Source organism: Rhyacophila brunnea, unplaced genomic scaffold (genome assembly GCF_057557595.1).
Source record: "Rhyacophila brunnea isolate RB1 unplaced genomic scaffold, BYU_Rbru_1.0 scaffold_4, whole genome shotgun sequence".
NCBI classification, from domain to species: Eukaryota; Metazoa; Arthropoda; class Insecta; order Trichoptera; family Rhyacophilidae; genus Rhyacophila; species Rhyacophila brunnea.
Window position 1 is genome coordinate 11,589,368 of NW_028233068.1, and position 24,833 is coordinate 11,614,200.

Consider the following 24,833-nt stretch of genomic DNA (forward strand, 5'->3'; position numbering starts at 1 on the left):
AATAGCTGTTAACCTCATGTGTAGTCAATAACAATAACGCTGTCATGCTGTCATGTAGCGATAAACGGGCAGCATGAAAAGATGCCTTTACTCTATCATACGTACGACGTAGGCCGTTTGATACCTTATCATCTTTTCTACGCGATCACTCCAGGAGAAATTCACCAAACCATTCCCTGGCCCTTGTGCCAGGACATATTATTTCCTCATAAAAAAAACCACTATACAACCAATAACCATTATTTTTGGTTCTGTGCGAAATTACAAATAATTTATTAATATATTAGTCTTACATTTTTATATTAAACTTATTAATAAGTGTATTAAGATAAGTCTTGCGATATAGTGATATGCGAACATATTATTATACTTAATAAATATTATATTGTGCATATTTTTGATAACTTTGTATGTTGTATTCCGGTTCGGTTCATTTTTTATGTCTGAGACTATAATACAAAGCGAGTATTTTTCCTTAGTAAAGAGGAGTTAGTTTTGAGGGTTGGGAGGGGGGAAATGGTGGGTACACCTATCCTATCGCAGGAGGATTCGTAATACATGATCGCTAGGTCGCTAAATAATTAAAAATTAATATCAGTCTATTTAATTTTGCACGGTCAACATCTATCCACACCAGAGCTAAACATCAAACGCCGTCCAACTAACCCGACCAGTAAATGGAAAACATTATTAGTAGGATCGATTAGATTTTACGAATTCGATTTTTTATATAAACGCTGGGTCAATTTTATAATTATGATAATATGTACTGGGTGAATCTTAATTTACTCTACACTGATACAATGCTGACTGCCAGTTTATCCAGATTACGATAAACTATATTAGTAATATATTTAAATAATGATATACAATGACGCATATTATGTATGCTTCACTGAAAAATGATAATACTATTATTTGGCCATTATTGTGTGGTTTTAATTAGGGACAGAACGTTTAATCCCGGGATTAGTATTTTCAAATCCCTGGAACACAGGATTAAAAATGATTGAACAAAAAAGCAGGTGAAATATTGACCAAAATATCCGACACATACATACAATTGATATTTATATTTATATCAACAGAATAATAAAAAATATTACAGGTACTTACTAGAAATGTCACACTTAGTGCCATGTGTAATACGTTTTTTGATTAAGTTTATAGTTTTTTTACAAATATGCACGCATATTAATATCGAGGATTCCGTAACCTGGTTAAGTATAGTATTTTACGATTTTTTTTTAGCAACCGCTTTCTTTACTTATAGCGCCTGTACACGTGCATGGATTTACTGGAATAGTGCGTATTTTAAACTATCGTGACAATAACTGTTTACAAGTAAAAGTGCTGATTGTCTCTCCAATCTAATTTTTCAAGAGTAAGCGAGATGCGATGTTGTCATTTTATGGTACTAAGGTAGTGAAAATCGGTTAACCTCAAAATGAGTAGATATAGTTCGTTGTTTTGCCGGCAGGTCCGCACCTACTGTTTAGATCAAAAAAGTCCCTACTAACGCATGAAAATTCAGAAGCTTCCGAACTTCTTTGATTCATGCATGCAAGCTTGCAACTGCAGGATAATACGTACATTCGTAGATACCTACATGTTAACCCATATAATGCCGCGACAATACTTACTGTCAACAGTAAATCCATGCACGTGTAAACGGGGTATTAAATTAGTTTTCTTCGGTTGACAAAAATAAATATTTTTTGTCAAAAATCATATAAAAAGTAATCCCGAAATCCAGCTGTATAGAAAAACCTACTTTTAATATAAATGTCCCAGATAAATATCACATTTTCATACGGTTTATGTTTCATGCTTTGAACGTAAAACTACTGATAACATCACGTAGTTAAATTACATAATAATATTTCAAACTAACATATTATTTACATTTACAAACATATACATACAGAATATCGATAAGGAATAATATTGCAAATTAAATTAAGAATATTAGCATCGGGGTATAGCGACGTAATATAGCCAGAACCCGCAGTCAATAATTATTAAATTAAAGACATTTCTGAGATTAGCTACCGATCGCTGAACATCCAGCGCCGTATACAAAATTTCCTCCCTAGACCTTGGTAGGGGTGGGCGAGGTGGCAAAAGCCATCACGGGACGAGAGAGGGGCGCGAAGGGGGTTGATTTGGTTACCATGACAACCGCGGGGAGGGTGGGGGAGACGACGCACACCGGATAATATTATAAATACACACATAAACATAAGCGAGTAATTAGATACGCATAACCTGGAAGTTGTTGATGAAAAAATCGGCTGTCACTCACTCGACAAACAATAAAAGAACATACTATATAATATATTATTATAATATAATAAAATAACTATCGATTTCGTAAGTCAATATGAAATGGCATCGTACAAAATTCCTTTTTTTTTTTTAAATAATACCTATAGAATAATTATATGTAATTCACTTCCTGCATAATTAGAAATATTTATGATCACCTGCAGCCACGAACCTATGTAGGTACCTAATACAATTATAATACGATTCAATCAAATCTGAGTGTGCCGCCAGGATATTGTTGCTAAATATTTCGGATAAAATTTACAATTTTATAAAATTAAATTTAAAAAAAAAACATCACTATTATACTTACATAATAATATCATGTACCTACATGCAACAACAGTGATATGGGCGTGGGCGGGAAAGTTTATGCGCATCTCTCGCAGAGAAACGGCAGAAAAATAATAGGTATAACACATGATATTCACCACAAAAATATTTAATTCGACACGTGTTTCGTCCACATACTAAACTTTGTATAAAAATGTTTATCTCGGCTATCTTAAGCGAACATGGTTCCTCTTGTATAAATATTTCTTTAAATAATTTTATTATACCTATTCACGGAAATTCGAAATGTCACACTGACTTATATTTCCCATAAAACTTTAAATAATTAAATACAGACATTGCTTACGAATTACATTTAAGTAATCTATGTTTTAATAATTAATACATACTTACATTTTATTTATATAAATTATTACTCAGTTTGAATGTATTGTACATATAATTTTGTTTTAATATACCCACGTATCACACTATAATGTGTTCTGAAACACGGCCTTGAACTAAGAGAGCTTGTGATCCAACGAATTTAATCTCCGTTAATATAACCTTTCTACCAAATGATAAATAATTGGGGTAATTGTCAGATAGCGCGCCAAAATACCTCCCTTCCACGAATCAGTTTTTAAAAACGCTGCAGGGCAACACACAGATAAAGGGTATAGAAACAATGTAGGCGTTCATTTACTAAATTTAATTTTATTTTATTTTTTATAAATTTCCGACATGAACCTGTTATTAAAGATTTATTTATCATGTTTAATTAAAACTGAAACATTTTCGAAGAGACAATATCATTGCATTACCATCATCTGAAAAGTCGTCAATTAAATTAAAAACATAAAGACAAATATTATTAAAACATGAATATCTATTGTTGTTATTTGTAGTTCTTGCTCAATTTATATAAAAATATTTTGTAATAATAGTCAGAAAATGTAATATACAAGACAGTACAAAAAAATAAATCGAAAACAAACTTAAAAAGCGAAAATTTAAATATAACAATATTAATTGTTCAAATAATAAATGCCTCTGCTTTACGAATTGTCGAGCCGCGAGGCGCGTTGAATTCTGACGGTGGAATTGTGTAAAGTTTCCGCCGGTGCACGCTAGGGCGCGGTGACATCAAGCAGGAGCGGATGAATAACGAATATAATTGTGTATCCACAATATTTGTAATAACTTAATAACACCACGATGTGTTAAGATATTCTATATACTGAAGACACATACTTTTGTTCTAAATAGTTTATCGTTATTTTATATTGTATTGAATCGTAAACTACAATTATTTTATATAATTTTATAATTATTATGAAAGTAATTATGACATTAATATTTTTTTGACTTTAAAGAATAATGCTGAGCATGCAGGTATTTATTTTTTATCATACTATAAACGTATGACTAAGAATTAAGTACAAAAAAATAAGTATTTTATAAGAAAAGGCTAATTTGTATAATTTAATACCTACTAACAAACATAACTTTATGGTCTACTTAAAATGTCATGAATCGTAACAGATCCACGTCGATGTTGTTGCAAATTAGGTAAATAAAAAACAAAACCTACATATTTTACGAAAATAATAATAATAATGTTAATTATGTGGCGGTTCAAGGTACGACTTCTTTGATAAAGTTATCATTATTCAACGAATTAAGGTAACCCCGCTTGACGTCACTAGCAAATAACAACCGATTGCTACACGTGCTTATTATTATGTAGATGTTTCGACATCGTAGGTTTGTCAAACGTTTAATTATTAATTAACGCACAAGCAACAGAATATAATACATAGCAACATATTCTTTTATAATGGAGTATTGATTAAAACAAAATATAAAAAACACGATTTTTTTTTAAATATTAACACCGCACAATTTGTATTTACTTTGAGGTGACTTATAATAGATTTTGAAAATCATAATATATTTTCCCTGGCGCTATTTTTTTTACATCTTCTATCAGCCGTCTCTATCCAGCAGTGGCGAGGGGTGGAGGTAGGCTGTTAACATTCGACATAAATAGTACGCAATAAACTTTGTCATACTTATTTATTTTCATTGAACCTAAGAATACAATTATTATTCGCAGATGGAACTGGTTAGTTTTTAAAATTCAATTAAACATTAAACCCTGCTTCTCCAAGCCATAATAATTTATGTATGCTATAGGAGGGCATATGGCATAGGCGATCCAACAAAAATAGTGCACTCTTTTTCAGTAATAATTATAATATGTTTTCGTTGAACTAAGAATACATACATATTACAGATGGTGTTGGTTAGCTTTTTAAATTTCATCAAACTCTGCCTAACCAAACTGTAATCGATGAAAAATATTCTTTCATCTATAAAATCGTGAATGGTTTAATGGCATAATTTTAGATATTTTCATAACGAATATTTTTTGACTATTATCTGCTATGGTTTGGATTATGCAAGGTTTAATTGAAGTTTTAAAACTAAAAAACAATATCTACCTAAAGCTACACATCGTAGTCTTAGTTCAATGAAAAGAAATACGTTTGACTGACAAAGTTTAGTGTGCACTACTTATGTCGGATCTTCTTCCACCCTTCATTACTGCTATCCAGTCTGGGGGTATAAAGGTACAAAAGTCATGTTAATTGCTCTCGAGTTAAGTATACATTTATTTAAAATGTATATTAAATAGTTTTCCGTTTCAATTTACCTAGTATTTTATTTACCTGGTCGTGCTTTGTTTTATATTACTTAATAATTGAGTTCTGCTATTAAATATTAAAATTAAAATACCTCTTATTGCAATAAATTATAAATCTGCAATTACATTATCTTAGTGATATTGCAGAATGTAAAACCTACAAGAATTATAATTATTTTTCTTGTCATGTTTTCCTTTAAAAATCACCACAATATTCCGATAGACAGGGTCAGCCATTTCTAACCATGTAGCTTGCAAGTTGCAGTGTAAAGAATTATTACCCACCACAAACTCTGCTGCTTCGGAAATAATCGGAATTCCACTAAACAATAGTCTACCTTTGCCTGTAGATTATAAAAGGTGGTCTTTCGTCTCTATTTGCAGAGGCAACGAACTATTTGTGGCGTAGTAATATCACACTATCACAGTCGCATTTTTGTGTTTTTTTTAATATATTTGTTTGGCTTTAGATCTTCTTGTCAAAATCAAACTTTTTAAATGAAACCATTAAAATATAATTAGAATTAAGGATGTGTGTGAAAAATAAATTTACACCATGGTATAGCGTTTTTTTTTTATTATTTCTTAATAAACGTGAACACTGCCTGCATTGCAATAATGGTCAAGTTGCAAACTTCATTAATGATTTATTCACGTCATTGTTTTTCTCCACGTCTATAATATGTTATGGAAAAAAAGTAGGAACCCATTTTTTTGGTTATGTCGTATGTAATGGTTTACCGGTTATAGATAGTGTTATTTGAATATATTAATGAATGCAACTAATTTGTAGTAAAATGTATATAGCTACTTAACTCATTTGGTGCTAACATCGCGACTGGCGCGTTTGGAGCAGTTGGCCATTAGATATAATTAACGAATTATTTAAATGTGGTAATTAAAAGGTCAGCAGTAATTGTGTTAATTACATCCTGAGTACCTTTACTCATGTAGACGTTTCTACGTATCTATAAAATTCCACTTAAACATATTCCTTGGCTGTATCAATCTCATATTTATTATAAAGAAATTAAGGTAATAATGAAACGTTTTACTAGCACATATTTACAATACACAGATTATACAGCGTTGTTGAAAAGATTGTATGAACAATAATGAGCCGCAACGCGATATTAGCAATTCAAAATTAGGTTTCTAATTTTAAATATAAAATTAATAACACATTCACTGCCGACCAGTTAGTTACTAATTAATTACCACATTTAATTATAATGCTAATAGTATCTAATGGCCACGCGCTTAGCGCGTCTTTAGCGCTGAAAGACTAAATAAAATTATCGAGTAAGTATGTAAAAAGCCATTTTATAAGAAAACATTATTCTGATATTTGTAACTACAACAGTGCCTAATTTTATCGGTTGAATTGGAACGAAGTAAATTGAGCCGCGACGTACATTTCCTCTTCTGCGCGTATACAAAAATATGATAAAGTATCATGGTGATGATTTCAGTATCAATTATTTTTTTAAACGGCTCCCGTCCCGAAGATTATCGTCACTTTTCAAGCCGAGCAACTCTCATTTGCGATGACTGAATGTTTATTGATTGGCCTGCCAGAGCCGTGCCTTCACTAACATGTTTTTATATTTAAAAATAATAATACAAAATAATATGCAGGCTCTTTTTATCTTCGCTGATTATTTTGATTATTTAAGACAATTTAATACATTATCATAATTATTGACTAGGTGAAAAGCAAAATGAGTTCTATCCATTTTTGAGATTCACACAGTCACTCTGTGTTGAAATGTTCAAATTAGACTAAATATATATATATAAGTTATTTCTCATTGTACCCTATTAGTAGATATAATATAATTTATAATGCGCCAACGTAAAAACATCTCAGAACTATGGCATTATGGAGAGAAACCCTTTTGCTTTTAAATTTATAGCTATACCTACCTCCCTATCAATTAAAAGCGTTATTTAAAGCAAATAAATTAGCCAGTAGTTAAAGATTTAAGTAATGGTTAACGAAATCGTTTTCTTTGATAAAACCATGTAAAATCAACAAGATGGGGATAGAAAATTGATTACATTTATATTCTAACTGCAAACGGTTCAGCGCATCACACGGTTATATCATAATTTTCGTCGCGTCGAAATATAATTAAGCGTCGAAATAATTTTACCAAAAAATATATATATTATAACCGTGTTGCCGTCATAAAAATATGTCAGATGAAAAGAAAATAAGTTAGTCAGTACCTGGGCGGGAAAAATGTTAGATTTTATCAAAATTAAAAAAATTACCAGTACCTACTCAGTAATTAGCATTTCAAAAAAATAAGTCACAGGTACTTGCTATAAGTACGTATACATTGCGTCTTCATAAGAACAAAATAACGAATAAGAATTTATTGTTTTAAAACTAATAGAAAAATCATAAAATGGCTGAATATTAATGCAGGGTCATAATCTGGTCATAACAAATATTGTATATTATATTTATTATATTATTATTATGATACAAAAAGTCAGCATCCGTTCATAAAAAAATTCAAGCCGTTTGCGGAATCGAAAAACGCTAAAATTAACGCCAGATGCGCATTTTCCAAGCCTATTTAATTAAAATTACTAGAACTGGCAACAGAAACCTTAAGTAGGCAACGCTGATAGGTGAGATGTGGCGTATATATAAATACAAGTACATAATACAAACATTCGAGTTGCAATGAATATCAAACAGACATTTATTATGTTTAATTTAATACATAATTATTGAGCTCATAAAGGAAGCGAAGTGCCCGCCCTATCCACAACGTGGTTACGGGTTCGTGATTGATATGGTATCGTATCAGTGGCGATAAATATCTAGGTTTTACATAGAACCTACTTACCTATTGATTTGATAAAGAATAAGGTGAATCGGGGTAAGTGCATATACGGGGTAAGTGCATCTCCGCCTTCTATCTTCCATACATATTATATTAGAATGCTGCCATCTATGAAAAATCTTTTTCAATCAAGTAAATTCACAATATGACCCATAGATGGCAGGTGCACCACACACATAGGTACTTTTATGACCATTCAAAGTTTTTCAGTTGGTTTATGTCAAAGTTCGAGTCAAGAGTGTTGTCGTAATTTATCAATAACTGTACTAAAACTTGTGCTGGGAAACTACAATTTGGTAAGTACCTTTCATTTGAATTATAGTTTGATGTGTATATATTTGTTTAATGAATACTTAAAGATATTCTGACTTATAAGACCAGATGCACTTCCCTCCATAATTTTACATACTGGGGTAAGTGCAACTCTCTCTAGTTGCACTTGCCCCCAAATATTTTTGTATGGAAGGAAATTTAACTAGTGATGGGAAATACTTACTTAAGTGAGTACTTAGGTACATATTTTAAAAATCTAAACAAATCTTTTTAAATTATAGTAAGTACTTACTTACTATTATTTATTTAAGTACAATATTTTAACATTGCAAATTTTAAATATAAAATGAAGTGAGTACCTACATACTTATGTTGGTTTTTTTTTTCAGAAAGAAAATGCCGAGGAATTATATTAGAAAGACTTCTAAAGCGTCTACTTATACCAAAGAAAAACTTTTAGAAGCAGTGGAAGAGGTAAAAAACGGTCGCATAAATGGGTACCAGGCAGAGAAAAAATTCGGAATACCCAGATTGACAATTATGTGTTATGTTTCTGGGAGGCGTGGGAAAAAATCTACTACGATGGGGCGAAGTACAGCACTACCGGCTGAGGTTGAAAAAAGCCTAGCCGAAAATCTACACGTCATGGAGAAACATGGATTTGGACTTTCTAAAAAAGAAGTAATTGAGTTAGTCGCCCAATATATTGCGGATAACAATTTAACAACACCTTTTAAAAATGGAATTCCGGGTCATGATTGGTATATGGGATTTTCAAAACGGAACAATTTATCAATAAAAAAACCCCAACCTGTCGAATATGCCAGGAAAAGAGTTTTAGATCCGTTTATAATAAACGAATATTTTGACATTTTAACAAACGAGATAGAAAAACTGGATCTTCAAAACCGCCCTCATCAAATATGGAACATGGATGAGACTAGTTTCTCCAAAGATCCCAGCAAAACTAAAGTCGTTGGGCTTATTGGACATGCTTCCACCAGAACGATTAGTTCACCAGGAAGAGATAACACTACTGTTCTGTTGGGATGCAGTGCAGGTGGTGATAAATGTCCACCACTTATTATTTTTAAAGGAAAGTTTGTGTGGGATGAGTGGACTGATCCTGAAAAGTCTTCAACTACCCGATATGCGGCTACCAAAAACGGTTGGATGGAGACATCAATTTTCGAAAAATATTTCAAGGAGAGTTTTCTTCCATCAGTAGGGCCAACCTGCCCAATATTATTAATTTATGATGGCAATACGACACACATAAGCTTGGGCATAATTGAGGAGGCCAGAAAACAAAATGTCACCATAATAAAATTACCTCCACATTCCAGCCATATACTCCAGCCACTCGACTTGAGTGTAATGAAATCGATGAAAGACGCATGGGATGAGAACCTCGTAAAGTGGCAACGGCTGCATGTAGGTTCCAAACTTCCAAAAAAGATTTTTTCAAAAATACTTACAGATATTTGGAATAAGCTTGATCCCCAAATAATAAAAAATGGATTCAAAAAGGGTGGTATTCAACCACTAGATAGAAACGCTATAAATACGAACAATTTTGATCCTCTAATTTTATCACGCTGGGAAAAGTTTCGTCTTCAAAAATCAGAGACGATTGAACAAATAACCACTACTGATTTTGAATTGTGTATTGATCAGAGTAATCAAGCAATCACAGAAATATTGGATAAATCAAATCACGCTTGGGATGAAGAATCAGTAGGTCCAACAATCAATAAAGAGCCTTTTTCATCAATAGAAAATTTGGAAGCATTTTATGCTATACCTTCCACCTCAGAACCTTTTGAAACACAATTTGAACCACATATAGAAGATTGTATTCAATATTCCGAGCCTTCTACTTCTACTGCAAGAAATAGCTGCCTTGACCCGTTAAAGCAGATAACAATTTTAGAAGACAAAATAATTAAGCCAGCTAATTTAGATTTCATGGATAACGATGAAAATATTTCAGAAATAGTGCCAATCAAACGGTCTTTTAAAGAACTCATGTTAAGATCTATACGAAGAAATGAGCCTGCTAAAGTAAAAAAGACAAAAGTTTCACATGGAGCGGAAGTTATAACGTATGATGATGTCATAAAACGTTTAAATAATAAGCTCGAAGAGTCTAAAAATAAAATGAGTACTAAAAAGAAGTTCCAGGAGAAAACTAAAGTAATTTGCAAAAAGATAGCACCAAAAATAAATCATAAAAAACATTTACAAACTGTAGCGTCATTGTCAGAAACAGATGTCAGTGAATCTGAATGGCAATCGAGTTCTGAAGATGAAAGTGATTATTTTCTAAATTTGTTAATGGAAGAAGATCTATCGTTAGATACTTTTGATACCAATGATATTAACGAGCGATTGGAAATAAATGTACAAAATCTAAATATTGAAAAAAAAGAACTTGGTAATTGGATACTTGCCAAATTTGTGGCAAAGAAGAGCCTCAAACATTATATAGGCAACATTTTAAAAATTGACGAAAGAAAGAAGGTAATCATTGCGAAATTCGTAAGAAAGGTTTCGCATTTAAGTAAAGATAATTTTTATGTATTTTCATACCCGAAAATTGATGATATATCAGAAGTACATGACGCAGATATTATATCGATTTTGCCCAATCCCATAACAGGAAGACGAGGAGAATTCATATTTAAAATGTCTTTTAATGGTTTTAATATTCAATAAGTCATTTTGTATTTATTAAAGTATGTTTATACAACATACATAAATAAATGCATTATGTATATTTTCCCCTTATATTTCATTGAAAGTACTTACTATGTTTCAAAAATGCCATAGAGGCGAGGCGATTTGTGAGTTATTATTTCCACATTAATTTTGCTTATTCTGATATTAACTGTATTATTTAAATTTTAAACATATATTTAGGTCAGTTATTACATTTAGTAAATATTGTGAAAAACAAGATTAAAAAATAAACATATTACTTACATTTGTTTTTTTTGCCCATCACTAGCAATACTTAGGTGCACTTACCCCATCCTGACCAGTTTTATTTTAAATATGCTTTGTTACATATATATTTAGTATTTTAATAAAGCGAAATTGTGTATTTATTGCGTTTTATTGCATTGGAGATTGAACCTTTTCTTTATGTGAGCAATTAATAAAAATAATATGATAATATGCACTTACCCCGAAAGTGGGGTAAGTGCACATGTTCGTACTTTTTAAATGAAAATACTTAAAAATCAATTAAAAACAGCATATATTGTTGTGGTGATAAAATAATTAGAATAAGAAATAGTTGATATCCTTCTTATAAAAATTTGAAAGCAATGTGATACTTCTGTGAAATGTGGCACCACTTTAAATTTCATATATGCATTTTATATGGTGCACTTACCCCGATTCACCTTACCTAATATTGGCCAAATGTAATAAATAATATTGACTGTGAAAAAAAAACCACGTAGAATCAAAAATACGATTTTATTCCAATATAGAAAATAAATGTGTAGATACCTATTATAAAGACTAGATATATTATACATATATTAATATAGACCAGGGTCTCCCAAATTATGTTCTGCGAAGCGCGAATGGGTGTTCCACGAATTTATCAGAAGAGTATGTACCCTAGTAGGTATGTCATAACATAACAACCTATTATTGTTTACTTTCGTTTACTTTTACTGGAAACGACATAATATTTATACGAATCGGGATATAAGAATTCAACTTTCTCATATATTGTGCCAGATAATAAGAAGATTCGCTATTCAAGGACCCAAAATCTTCGAAAACATTCATTCGCTCATATTATTTATTTGTGTGTTATGTTTAAAAAATAGTCACTAATTAATAATTAATCTTTTTTCTCATATTTTTTTTAATCTATCGCTGTGTGTATTGTTTACCTATCCTATAAAATAAATAAGGTGTTCCGTTGAAAATTCGTGTTTTTCTAAGTGTTCCATCACAGGAAAACCCTGATATAGCCTACCATAAGATTTCACCATTGCTTCGATTCGACATTTTCATCAGTTCCTTCATAACATAATACTATACGACGTAATGTCAGACTTTATTGACAAAATGAATAGTAAATTAATCACGAGGATAAATTATTAATAATACGAGGGTGGGTCAATAATTCCTTAGAAAAAAGCATTAAAACAGTTTTTATTTTTGTATTTTTTTTTTATTTCTCAACATAATCTCCTTGGAGCTCAATACACTTGGTTAGACGTTTCTCAATATTTTTTAAACCGTCAGAAAAATAAGTTTTCGGAAGGTCCTCAAAATAAGCATTTGTCCGATCGATGACTTCTTCATTTGAAAAAAAACGTTGTCCAATTCGAACTTCAATTCTTCAATTTTAGCCATTGATCGTAAACATGTGTGAACACGGGCATTGTCCTGATGAAAGAGGATTTTTTTCCTGTTTAAATGAGGCCGTTTTTCTTCAATTTTGTTTTTTAGCTGGTCCAATAAAGATGCATAATAATCCCCTGTTATTTTTTTTCCTTTTTCCAAATAGTCAACGAAAATAATTTCACGTGCATCCCAAAATACAGTAGCCATAACCTTACCAGCTGATTTTACGGTTTTCGCCTTCTTTGGACATGGTTTGCCTTCGCAATCCACTGCTTTGACTGTTCTTTCGTCTCGGGAGTATAGTGGTGTATCCATGTTTCATCTACAGTCACAAAGCGACGAAAAAATTCATCCGGATTGCGTTGCATGAGCGACAACAGGGCTTTAGAGGCCACCACCCTATTGCGTTTATTGTCGACTGTGAGCAAACGCGGCACCCATCTTGCAGAAATATTTTTCATGCCCAATTTGTCATGTAAAATAGAAATGACGCTACCTTTTGAGATCCCTGTAACCTCAATTATCTCACTCAACTTTAATCTTCGGTCACTTAACACCATATCGTGGATTTTATTGATCATTTCTGGTGTAGTCACCTCTACAGGACGTCCTGAGCGTGGTTCATCCTTTGTTGATGTACGACCACGTTTAAATTCATTTAACCAGTTAAAAATAGTTGCAAGTGAAGGAGCAGATATGCCGTGAACTAAATCCAACTCATTTTTTATTTCCTTTGCTGTTAACCCTTTTATATTAAAATGTTTAATAACAGCTCTAACCTCAATTTTCCATTTTTCCATTTTCCACAAGCAATTTTTTTTTTTAAATGTACGAGAAACACACAACAACCCGACCAATCTGATTGAAACTTCGCAGCATACTGAATCGGTAGTGCCGCTGCATGAAAACAAACCGCTTACAGTACTAGTCGCGCCACCTGTCGGCTTTTCTAAGGACTTATTGACCCACCCTCGTATGTAAGTATATCTATGATATGTCGTAAAATGAATATACTTAAGTACCTACCTACTTTTGTTTAAATATTGAAAGAAATTATGGACATTAATGGAAATGATAATAATATGTTCTAATTATAGAAATATTATAAGTAATAATTCATTGGAAGTCAATCTGTCAACAAATAATGTCGACAGTGCAATCGAATCAAATCACACCAAGCATCAATATTTTACAGCTGTAGCGCACGTTTTGTTATTTTCGTAATAGATGAGAGATGACTTTGCACGTCCGTCAATCACTTGCCAATTTCAGTAGGTAGAACATAGTAAAAGATATACATCGATATTATAATTTTGTCACAATTATAAATTATTCAGTTTAAATAAAACACCTTCGGATTTGACAAAATCGGTTGACCGTTTAAACATGAAGGACGGTGTGGTGTTGAGCTGTATGGTTAATATGCCGAAAAACGAGCGGCGTAGTGATCTAATCGATTTTTAATTATGGTAAATTTATTCTAATAAAAAATCCCGTCCTTGACTTAACGGCCAATACAAAGACTCTTCACATAACCTGTTATGTTATAGTATGGTTAAATTAATTACGACCATGCATATTTATCCAGATTTAAAAGTAAGTATGTGTAAAATATGTGAAACGATTTAATCTGTAGTGAAATGAGTAAGTACGTATCATCAAATGTATCAAACGTGGTGTAATTCTATATAGTTATACGTTAAGAAAATTGACACATTTTAAATACTATTTATAATATTTATAATTTAATAGGTAATTATTCTTATAAATCTTAGATCAATGGATCAAATCAATGCAATGGGCATAATAATGATTATAACCGTAACGTATGCTAATATTATGAATAAAAATATATCATGATAAATATCATAATATTGATAACAAGAGATATGTACCTAAAGCTCAGATTAAGTTAAATGTTAAATAAACAAATTTAATGTTTCTATACATAAATACTTTACGTAGGGACTAATAAAGTTGGGAAATATTATATAGTTGTCCAGTTAATTTGCTACCTACCACTTTTTTTCAGAGAGGACGAACCGTCTTACGTGTTTTTAATAGATCTATAATACAGATTTGAGTACCTGTGTATTTATTTTTAGTTAAACATGTCCGTCTTCTTAACACATTAATACAACGACGTATGGCCGATCTGTGCAAGAACATTGATAACTTATTACCGCACACCAGATCAGTCATATCTAAAGTAATTAATATAATAGTATTTAATTATACTTAAGTAGTTCTAAATATTGAAAAGACAGAGCGACACTTTTACGCATGCACAATGTTATGTTCACCTGCAAGTTAGTATATTTATAAATACTTACCTACGTATTATATTCCTGTATCAACCGGCCACTGGCAGAAACTAATATTCAACTGTCAAAATACTAAAATCGCGTATGTACGTACCATTATTTTAATTAAATTTGTGTGACCTCGTTGAAATTCTCAGCGAAGAGCATACTATTTATGTAATTTTGATAACTATAATAATTAGACTGTATAGTGTATGGTATGTTATCGTAAAGCTACATAGTAAATAAATTAATTATGATGATTCGTACGGCGGTAGATAAATAACCTACTTATAAAATAATCTAAATTAATATTATTGCTAGTGGGGACTGGTAGTAAAATGTTGAGATGATATACAAAGGCCTAAAAAAATAAAATTAAGAAATCCATTAAAGCATGGTAAATACAAATTCGCATTGTCTTGTAATAATTGTGTGCATACCTACTGAGCTAAGAAAATAGCTATATTTAAATTTAGCGTCGTATAGTTATGTGAATAGTAAAGTTGTAGTGAATCGGATCGCCAGCCATTGTCAACCCATTCATAGTTTGCATCTAGCTTACAAAAATGGTATCTGGTATGCGGCGCTAAATTTAGCATATTTTTCATATGCTCTAGTTTTTTTTTATAAAACCGTCAGATTTCTTTGGTATCTAAACATATAAATCCAACACCTAAACGTCCTAAACAAACCTATTCAGGTCTCACAGGAGAATCTGAAAGTAAAGCAATACGATCGACCGCTCAGAAAAGCTTAAAAAAAACTCCTAACATAATAATAGTACAACTCTCATAGAGAATTGTTGAATTGACTGCCAGGGCATATTTATTTAAGGGGGGACATGCTCGTCGAAGGTCAAAATTGAGTTTTTATTGTATATTCAAACCATGATCCTGGACACTCCTTAAACGTTGTAGATGATCTATTTATATAATTTTGAAGCCTTATTATCCTTTATAGTTATTTTAAACATTTGATGACTGCATGAAGTATTTTTGTTACATAAAATAGTATTCTTTTAAACCTCTCGCTCTAATGTTTTAGAATATAGTCATATTTCGGTACATAACTGTGCAGTGGTGTTAAGATTTTTTACGTTTATTAATTTTTAAACGCATTTATAAAACCATTAGCATAATTTATTACGAGATATTTTTTGTAAAATATTCACGATAAAAAATTATATTGATAATCTCTGTGATCCCAAATTTGACAAGAATTAGGCATTTTATTATTCAAAAAATCGGCAAGATTAACACATTTGAAGATAATTTTAAAGATATTTAGTATAAGCTATGTCTTTGACCATTCAAGTGTGATAAACATCTTATGAATAATGATTGCTTTATAATAATTATTGACCTAAGAATAAGGTAGTGTTTTTTTGAAATACGCCATTACTTTTGTCATTCCCTAGTAGTTAAGCTACAACATACGGCCGTGGCCATAAAATGACAAACTATAATTAAAGTAGGGAGTAAAATGATGTTGACGCGCGTGTTTGAACATGTACCGTTTAAAAAAAAAATAAAAAAAAATTCGGTTAGGTAGCATTCGGTGACATAGCTTATACTAAATATCTTTAAAATTATCTTCAAATGTGTTAATCTTGCCGATTTTTTGAATAATAAAATGCCTAATTCTTGTCAAATTTGGGATCACAGAGATTATCAATATAATTTTTATCGTGAATATTTTACAAAAATTATCTCGTAATAAATTATGCTAATGGTTTTATAAATGCGTTTAAAAATTAATAAACGTAAAAAATCTTAACACCACTGCACAGTTATGTACCGAAATATGACTATATTCTAAAACATTAGAGCGAGAGGTTTAAAAGAATACTATTTTATGTAACAAAAATACTTCATGCAGTCATCAAATGTTTAAAATAACTATAAAGGATAATAAGGCTTCAAAATTATATAAATAGATCATCTACAACGTTTTAGGAGTGTCCAGGATCATGGTTTGAATATACAATAAAAACTCAATTTTGACCTTCGACGAGCATGTCCCCCCTTAAGTATATAAATTAACTCACGATGAGGTCAAAGCAAAATTTCTGATGATTTTTTTTATTTTTATGAAAATCTAGATTTCTTTCTAGCCCGTCTGTCATATTTTAGCCTTCTTTGGATCTTCATCATATATATTGGAATATAATAAATATAAAACTAAGTAGGATTATTAAATTATAATGTTGGCAAACTAATTTTTCAATTTTAAATTATTTTATTTTAAATTTTAAGCGCAAATAAGTGGAAGAGGAACAAAAAATGACCGATAATACCACCTAGTTATACATTTACACTCCACTTGACAGTACAATATTTAAACCGTGGGTTCAAATCCCGCGTCTGGCAAATTAACATGTTATTTTTTTGAATTGCGTTTGACCGAGAGAAAAGATTCAATGACTGAATGAGTAGCTCAAAACCATTACTCGTAAAAAAAATCTTCATTCTATGATAAAATATTTTTTATGCAACACATGTATAATGGTGTTTGTCAACCTGGCCCACAGCCTCGAAAAAAAACAATAGCAGGATAGGCGTCTTTTATTTGAGCTTAGTACATGAAAAAAAAACAATAAACTCATCATTTAGCCACATGCCAAAAAGGTTGACAACGGATGATTTCTTTAAAATGTCATAACTAATATAAACTCGAGTTTATATTGGTTATGACATTTAATAACTTTAAAAAAATACTTCCAATACGTAGGTACGATGAATTTCAATATGGCATCCCATTTTCAGTTTGCACTTGGACACACGTCACACGTGTCCTTATAAAATATTGATACCAGGATACATTTTACACTCAAATGAAACATAAATTTCATACGAGATTTATTATAGTAGGTACTTACAATAAAATGATATTATTATCGTCAGGGTATGTATACATCGGGGTTCGAGCCGGTGTCTCACGACATTCGTCGCCTCTCGCATAAACCGCAGCAGGGAACACAAACATAATGGGAAGTACGTTACCTTCTGAGTGTGGTAGTAACAAGGTTTAATTCGAGAGTGTGGAGAAACATCGGATAAACTTAAACACGTGTTAAAGAATATGTTATTTTCAATTGTTACGTCGGTAAGCATTAAAATTTGTCATGTAACCGAAACGCGCATTAATATTTAAGGACCTTCCGGGGGGCATGTATTTCATACATTTTATGGTCTGATTGTCATTAAATCATAAACAAAATTCGGTTTCAAAATCCAGGTATATATTTATGGTGACTGGCTTTGCATTGCTATTTTACAAAATCTGTTCTGTGAACTAGTCACCAGGGATCTTCAACCAGGTTTCCGCGAGCCCATGAACGGCGTTTGGTAATTTTTCGCCGAAGCTTACAAAAATAGTAACTCTCATTTGTATTTTTTCCATTCGTTCTATAATCCGATGCGGATCTTGGTTTTGTATGTTTTTTACGAGAAATACGTATTAGCCACTTGCTTAACATAGTATTAGGTGCATGCTCTGGGTTCAAACACACATTGAAAAACAACATGTGAATTTTGCCATACTCGAGATTCGAACACGAGACCCACGACTTACTAACCGGATACCACTCGGCCATTATAACATTGAATGAAAAAAATTGTTTTCTTGTGACCTATTAATAATATTATAATAAAGCAGTTAAAATCGGATAAAAAAGTTTGCTTGGGTAGATATTCCTATGAAAAAAAGCGAAACACGACGACAAAATCATTACAAATAATTACAAGATAAAAAGAACTTTTTTTATACCAAGTTTTTAAATTTTCTGTTTCTTTGTATTAATAAATACTTTTTTTTGTACTTGATGGAAATACTCAATGACATGCCGAATGGTTCGGTTCGAACGGGTTCGCTCAAATGAACATTGACATTAGAAACACTGCTCTAACGCCATTACAATAAAGGCCATATTGCTATAAATTCCCGATGCGTGATATCGCATAATGAAAATTGCGTGATGTCTACCAATACATGCGAATGCGCGAATTTACTTGCTAGCTACTGTATTGAGTGCGTCGTCCATTAATAATGTCATTGGAAATACTGAATAAATATAGAATACTGAAAAGTCATTTTGACATTTCATATTGATTTCCATAGTAACGCACGTATATTGTTAATAATAATTTAGTTGCTAGGACTAGACACACAAAAAAAATGTGTACTGGACAAACAAGAATACGAGCTAATAAAAACGTGGTAAAATACCCAATGTTTGTTTGTAACGATTACACTACACGTAAATATTTGTAAACATCAGCTGTTTCACCACAAAATATGCTCGTAAAAATGCACTATTTTGGAAAGTTTTTCACAAACATTTTGTTAGAAATCAATGTATATCCACACCCGGCAAAATTGTATCACTACTAGTCGACTACTGTATAAAAAATGGTAATTTGTATAAAACCATTTCAAATGTATTTATACAAATAATGTTTGTACAACTTTAAAACAGTTTTTAAAAAATATTTATTTTACGGGCAGATGTATCTTATTCTGGACTAGAGACTGTGATCAAGATATTTTGTCTCGAAAATTCTCTAGAAAGAATCAGAAAAGACCAATCTCTAATCCAGGAAATTAATTTTCGTAATTTTCTAGAAATCAAATCGAATTTCTTAAATTTCCCGTACAAAAAATTTGGCCGAAGAGCAAAAAAATATCTAGCATTCTAAACGGAATTTTATATTTTTTTTTGCTCGGAAGAACTAAAGAAATAATTGTGTCGGCGAACAAAAAATTGACAAGATATTGTATTTTCGTAATGATGACGATTTTTCGAGAAATTTCGAAAAATCAAAAATATCGATCAAGAATATCGAATTCTCTAGAAAAGAAATATATCTAATTTCAAGAATTCTCTAGAATTCGAGATAGAAACCAAAATAAAGGAAATGCGATGATATAACAAAAATAATAATGTATGTAGAAGGTGCTGACCTCTCCATGATGAGCTCTGCCAGCCGGTGTGTTCTCAGGTAAGAAGTATATCCTTAAACTGGCTAGAGTCCTGCCCGCAACTCGATCAGTCCACAACAGTTGGAGCTCACCTGATGAAAATTAACAATTAGATTTAGAAAACCTACAAAAAATAGTTAAAAAAATTTAGATACCTTCCAGCTAACATAGATTAATTCAATTATTATGAATCCCACCCACATCGATATTTCTAAATCAAATACCCACAAAATAAAGAAAATAAAATGTGGGCTAAAGGTACCTAGACCAATAGTTCAAAGTAACCATCCTCTACACTTTTTTTCTGTTAATAATGCCACTGTATTGTGTAAAGTAGGAATTGTATAAAAAATAAATAAAGAGTAAGTTAAACATAAGTGCGTTTTTTAATTGCCTCCGCAAAAATATTTCGGTGAATTAGTGATGTGTATTATTACTATGATGGTAGGTATATCTATAATACTTTAATTTTAAACGTAGCCTCTGTAATTTTTAATAATCGAGTTCAAGGTTCGGTTTCTGTACAAAATGTACAACCCCAATTATTACGGGATTCGAGTCCGGTATTTCAGAAAAATCTAATCATCCTCAGATTAAAAAATAAATAAGTAGGTGTAATTGTGATTTTTAGGTTCCGGTTCAAAAATAATTCTGCTGTTAAGGGTGTTGGGCTTCCATCACCGGTTCTGTTAAATGTTAAAAGCTCTGGTGAAGATTCACTTTTTAACAAAATGATATTGTTGTAATAGGTACGAATAGTGACGTTGTTGTGCAATCCACTGATGATCAATTCAAACAGACATTGAAAAAATATACATCTAAAACGCTAATGTATAATGTGTATCATGACATGACATGATTATTATTTTATACACATAGTTATCATTCCTACATAGTTTAGTTGAGATTTACCACAAGATATTATAATCTTACGTAATAAAAATAGTATTTTATAGTTTTGTCATCACCATCAGCAACGCACACCGTCGCAATAAATATGAGTCAACCCGCGAAGGGGTGTGGGGTGGCAAAGTTATGGCTACATAAGAAGAGCAATCTGTATTTTCCTAGATAGAGGGAGATGTGGTATTTCATTGAAATTTCCGACTCATTTCCGCCATATTGAATGTTGACAGACCAAAAAAAAATATTATTTGGCCAACTACAAAAAATAATATTTATTATTCATCGGTTTAGATTAGCTATTGATTTAAGAACTTAATATTTTTGAGTTCGATTATAAACAATTAGGATTATGAGTAGGAAGGTAGAATTTGTTTGTAAATAAATACCTAATTGCTTTTTAAACATTATAATATATGCATTAATACTATCGACCGAAGGTACCTACTTGGTGGAATTTGAATTAAACTTCTAATGGATTTATATATAGGCATTTTGATTTCAAACGTGAATAGGTACGTACATATTCGATATAAAACATATTTTTTTAAATACGTCACATTTATATTTTGGTTTGTATAAGATTTATTATTACTTAGATAATATATAGTTTAACTTTAACCGTTACGCAAACTAAAAATTTAAATTATACAATTTTCGAGGTCACCGTGGACATAATGATTGTGTAGTGACATTTTTTTTTTTGTTATATTTCAACGCTACTTCCAAAATTTGTTTTGTATTCATCTCTTCAGATGTCACAATAATTGTACAGCTAATGAAGGTATTTATGTTACAAAAATCTTTCTTTGTCAATACAAATTATTGACCAATATAATTTATTACCTGCTCAATTTATCAATAGTGTGCTTGAATTTCGAACAAATTTTTTAAAACCTTTTCACGTGATATTTTGGCTAGGTAGATCAATCAAAGAACATCCAACATAGAACCATTTGTGTGGCATGCACACTTAGTTTTATAATCTACAATAAAGTAGACAGACATAGACAGCGTTGAAAACTTTCTTGTCAGATCTATAATTTTTGAGTAGTGGTCTAGCTAGCAAAAATTCCACGTGGCGTATGGCGTTAAATCCAGTATTTTTTTTCACAACGCATCTATCTTGCTTTAAAGTTTGCATTACAACGCTAAATTGTTCTGTTTTTATTGATAAACCTAACTACTTCGCGACCGATCTATAGGAAATTGAACATAATTATGAAATGAAGTTAATGAGAGCTAAAAAGGGGGATTTCTCCCAGGAAGGCATTTTTCTAGTGTTTTTACATTTTTTCGTAAACATATAAATACAAATGAATATGGACAATGAAATCTACATATTATATCACAATAAGGGCCAATATTGCGAAGATCACTTATGATCACTCGTCAGCAGCCCGTATCTTATAAAATAAGTATATTAATTTATATTTTGCGTAGAAATTGTTCCGATTGAGCAATTTCGACAAATCAATGTTCCACGAATTCGTAATTTATATCACATCTTTGAAAAATACGACAACAAAATAATACATGGGAAACGTACGAATGTATCCCATGTATTATTATGAAAAATTAGATATACCTAGTATATTCAAGATCATTCCATTTATAATAGGCATCTGATGTTTTTTTTATAAAACGATATACCTACGTACGTAGTACGTACCTAAATTCAAATTTACATCTTTTCTATAGGAGCCAATATATTTTTAACGCTTCTTTTCCATTTGTGAAATAAATCTTTCACAGTTGCTACTTACTAGGTACCTTCTGAGGCTCTATAGTTGACGACAATAACTGAAAAATTTGATCCTACACACGCGCCATAGCTTATCTTATAAAAAGAATAATAGGTACAATACCTATATTAACTTATTTTATTCCAGTGAACACAAACAATTTATTATTGATGGACGATGCACAGTTTATAAAAATTGTATTGACTTATTACCTTATTAGTAAGTATTACAATGGCATTGTTGTTTTTATGATTTAAAATACAGTTTTTAAATGAAAATGTCAGAATTTGGATTAATTCGATGTTAGTTAGTAACTAGGATTTAAGTTCTAGAAATCGTAATAATAATTTTAATAATTACCTTTATATTTTGAAATCATATTACAATATTATCTGGTGTTGGTCGGCTAATTAGGTATATTAGTAAATATAATTATAGGTATATAAAGCTTGTAATGCTTGTACCAAGGGCGGATTGGCCCGGTGTTACACTGAGAGATATCCCGATAGGCCGACGAGTCTGAAATAGGCTTACTTGTCAAATCTTGTAAAACGGCGATGTGTATAAATTCCACATAGGTATATTTTAGAATTTTGGAAATGTTGATTGATATCATACGAAATGATTTCTAGCGCCTTTATAGTGTTGTGTGTTTACTTACATTTTAATCACCCTCCGAGTCGTTTAATATTCGACACTCAAATGCACGTCAATATCATGTTTTTGTTAATTGTTCATTTTACGTTAAGTTAGTGACAAAAGAAATTTATCAAAAAAATCAACAGATAAAAGATGCTTCAATACGTACCTATCTGCTGAAAACACTTACTTGTTAATGTCAGTGGAATGTAAATTTGCTTGTAACATAATAATATATGGTGTCTCCTGTTAGTAGAGTAGAGAATATTGAGATGCATTTATTATTTGGTCCTAAAGAGTCAAAATTATGTATTATTTGTCTAGAAATTTACCGGGCCGGTCTCAGGAGACAAATATGCACATTTTGTAGGGAGTAATATTGAAAAATAGCATATGCATTGTGTTTGCCCTCACCTATGGCCATCAGTTCGGAATCTTGCCACAGCTTGACGAAGAAGAAATCACCGATGGCAATTATTTGGTCGCAGCCCTTCCTGTTGATCCGCAGGGCCTTGTAGAAGGCGTAAGGGCCGTGGTGACCCACTGCCGACCCCATCAACTGTAAGCAGTACATTATTTCACATAAATAATCATATTATTAAGACGTTATCGTAATTAATTTCCAATGAAAGATATCTTATCAAAATACCGGAATCGATAGCATGATTAATAATAGTAAAATACTGACTCGATAGTTGGATAGCGTTATAACAATAAGATACTAAAAATGAAGTTTTCTCAAAATTGGGAAAAATCAATATTAAAAGTTTAAATAAAGTATTATTTTCGCTCCTGAGTGGAATCGACCCTCACGGAGTGGATGAGTGGATATTATGTTGTATCGACAGACTTTGGGGGATATTTATAGTTGATAAACATTCGCCTTTAATGTGGATCAAAAACAAAGTGAAAAAATATGTTTTGCGTACGCGCCCACTGATTCAGAGGGTGGGCGTTCTGCAACTACGCCACCGTGGGCAAATAAATGTAGGCGTATAAATCGATACAATAACTCCCGATTATCCAGGTTAATAATGGGGATATGGGTAATGGAATAATCGAGAATCAGAATAAATATTATATTGTGTTTATTAAGAACATTAATAATTGTGATTTGTGTTCATTTTTTAGTATCTTTTAACGATTTTCTGATAGCATTATGAATTTTCCTAGCTTTAAATTATGTAAATTCCCATTAGTCAACATAGTGCTCAATTAAGTAACAACAGAAGTCAATATCGTGTTGTGAGTCGCGACTAATGCAACAGATAATTTCTGATTCTTCACTCGCATCCTCATCTGGTATTAACTGACATATGTACCATTGCAAGCAAACACAAAAATAATTAAACTGTTTTATGATTGAAACCTTGTTCATAAATCATGTCAAATAGATATGGATAATTTAATAATCAAGAGTTTAATTGTAATTGAAAACCCT

The 24,833-nt window shown here is 31.4% G+C and overlaps 1 protein-coding gene across 1 annotated transcript in view; it reads right to left on the reverse strand.

The window, feature by feature from the left end:
- The window catches only part of LOC147066895 (uncharacterized), a 103,555-nt gene that overhangs the window by 26,237 nt on the left and 52,485 nt on the right, over positions 1-24,833 (reverse strand). Inside the window, exons 2-3 of the mRNA XM_085954071.1 lie at positions 23,807-23,951; positions 20,088-20,197 (exon numbers count right to left, since the gene is read on the reverse strand). Coding sequence (XP_085810197.1) covers positions 20,088-20,197; positions 23,807-23,951 — 255 coding nt within the window. The remainder of the gene's footprint in view (positions 1-20,087; positions 20,198-23,806; positions 23,952-24,833) is intronic.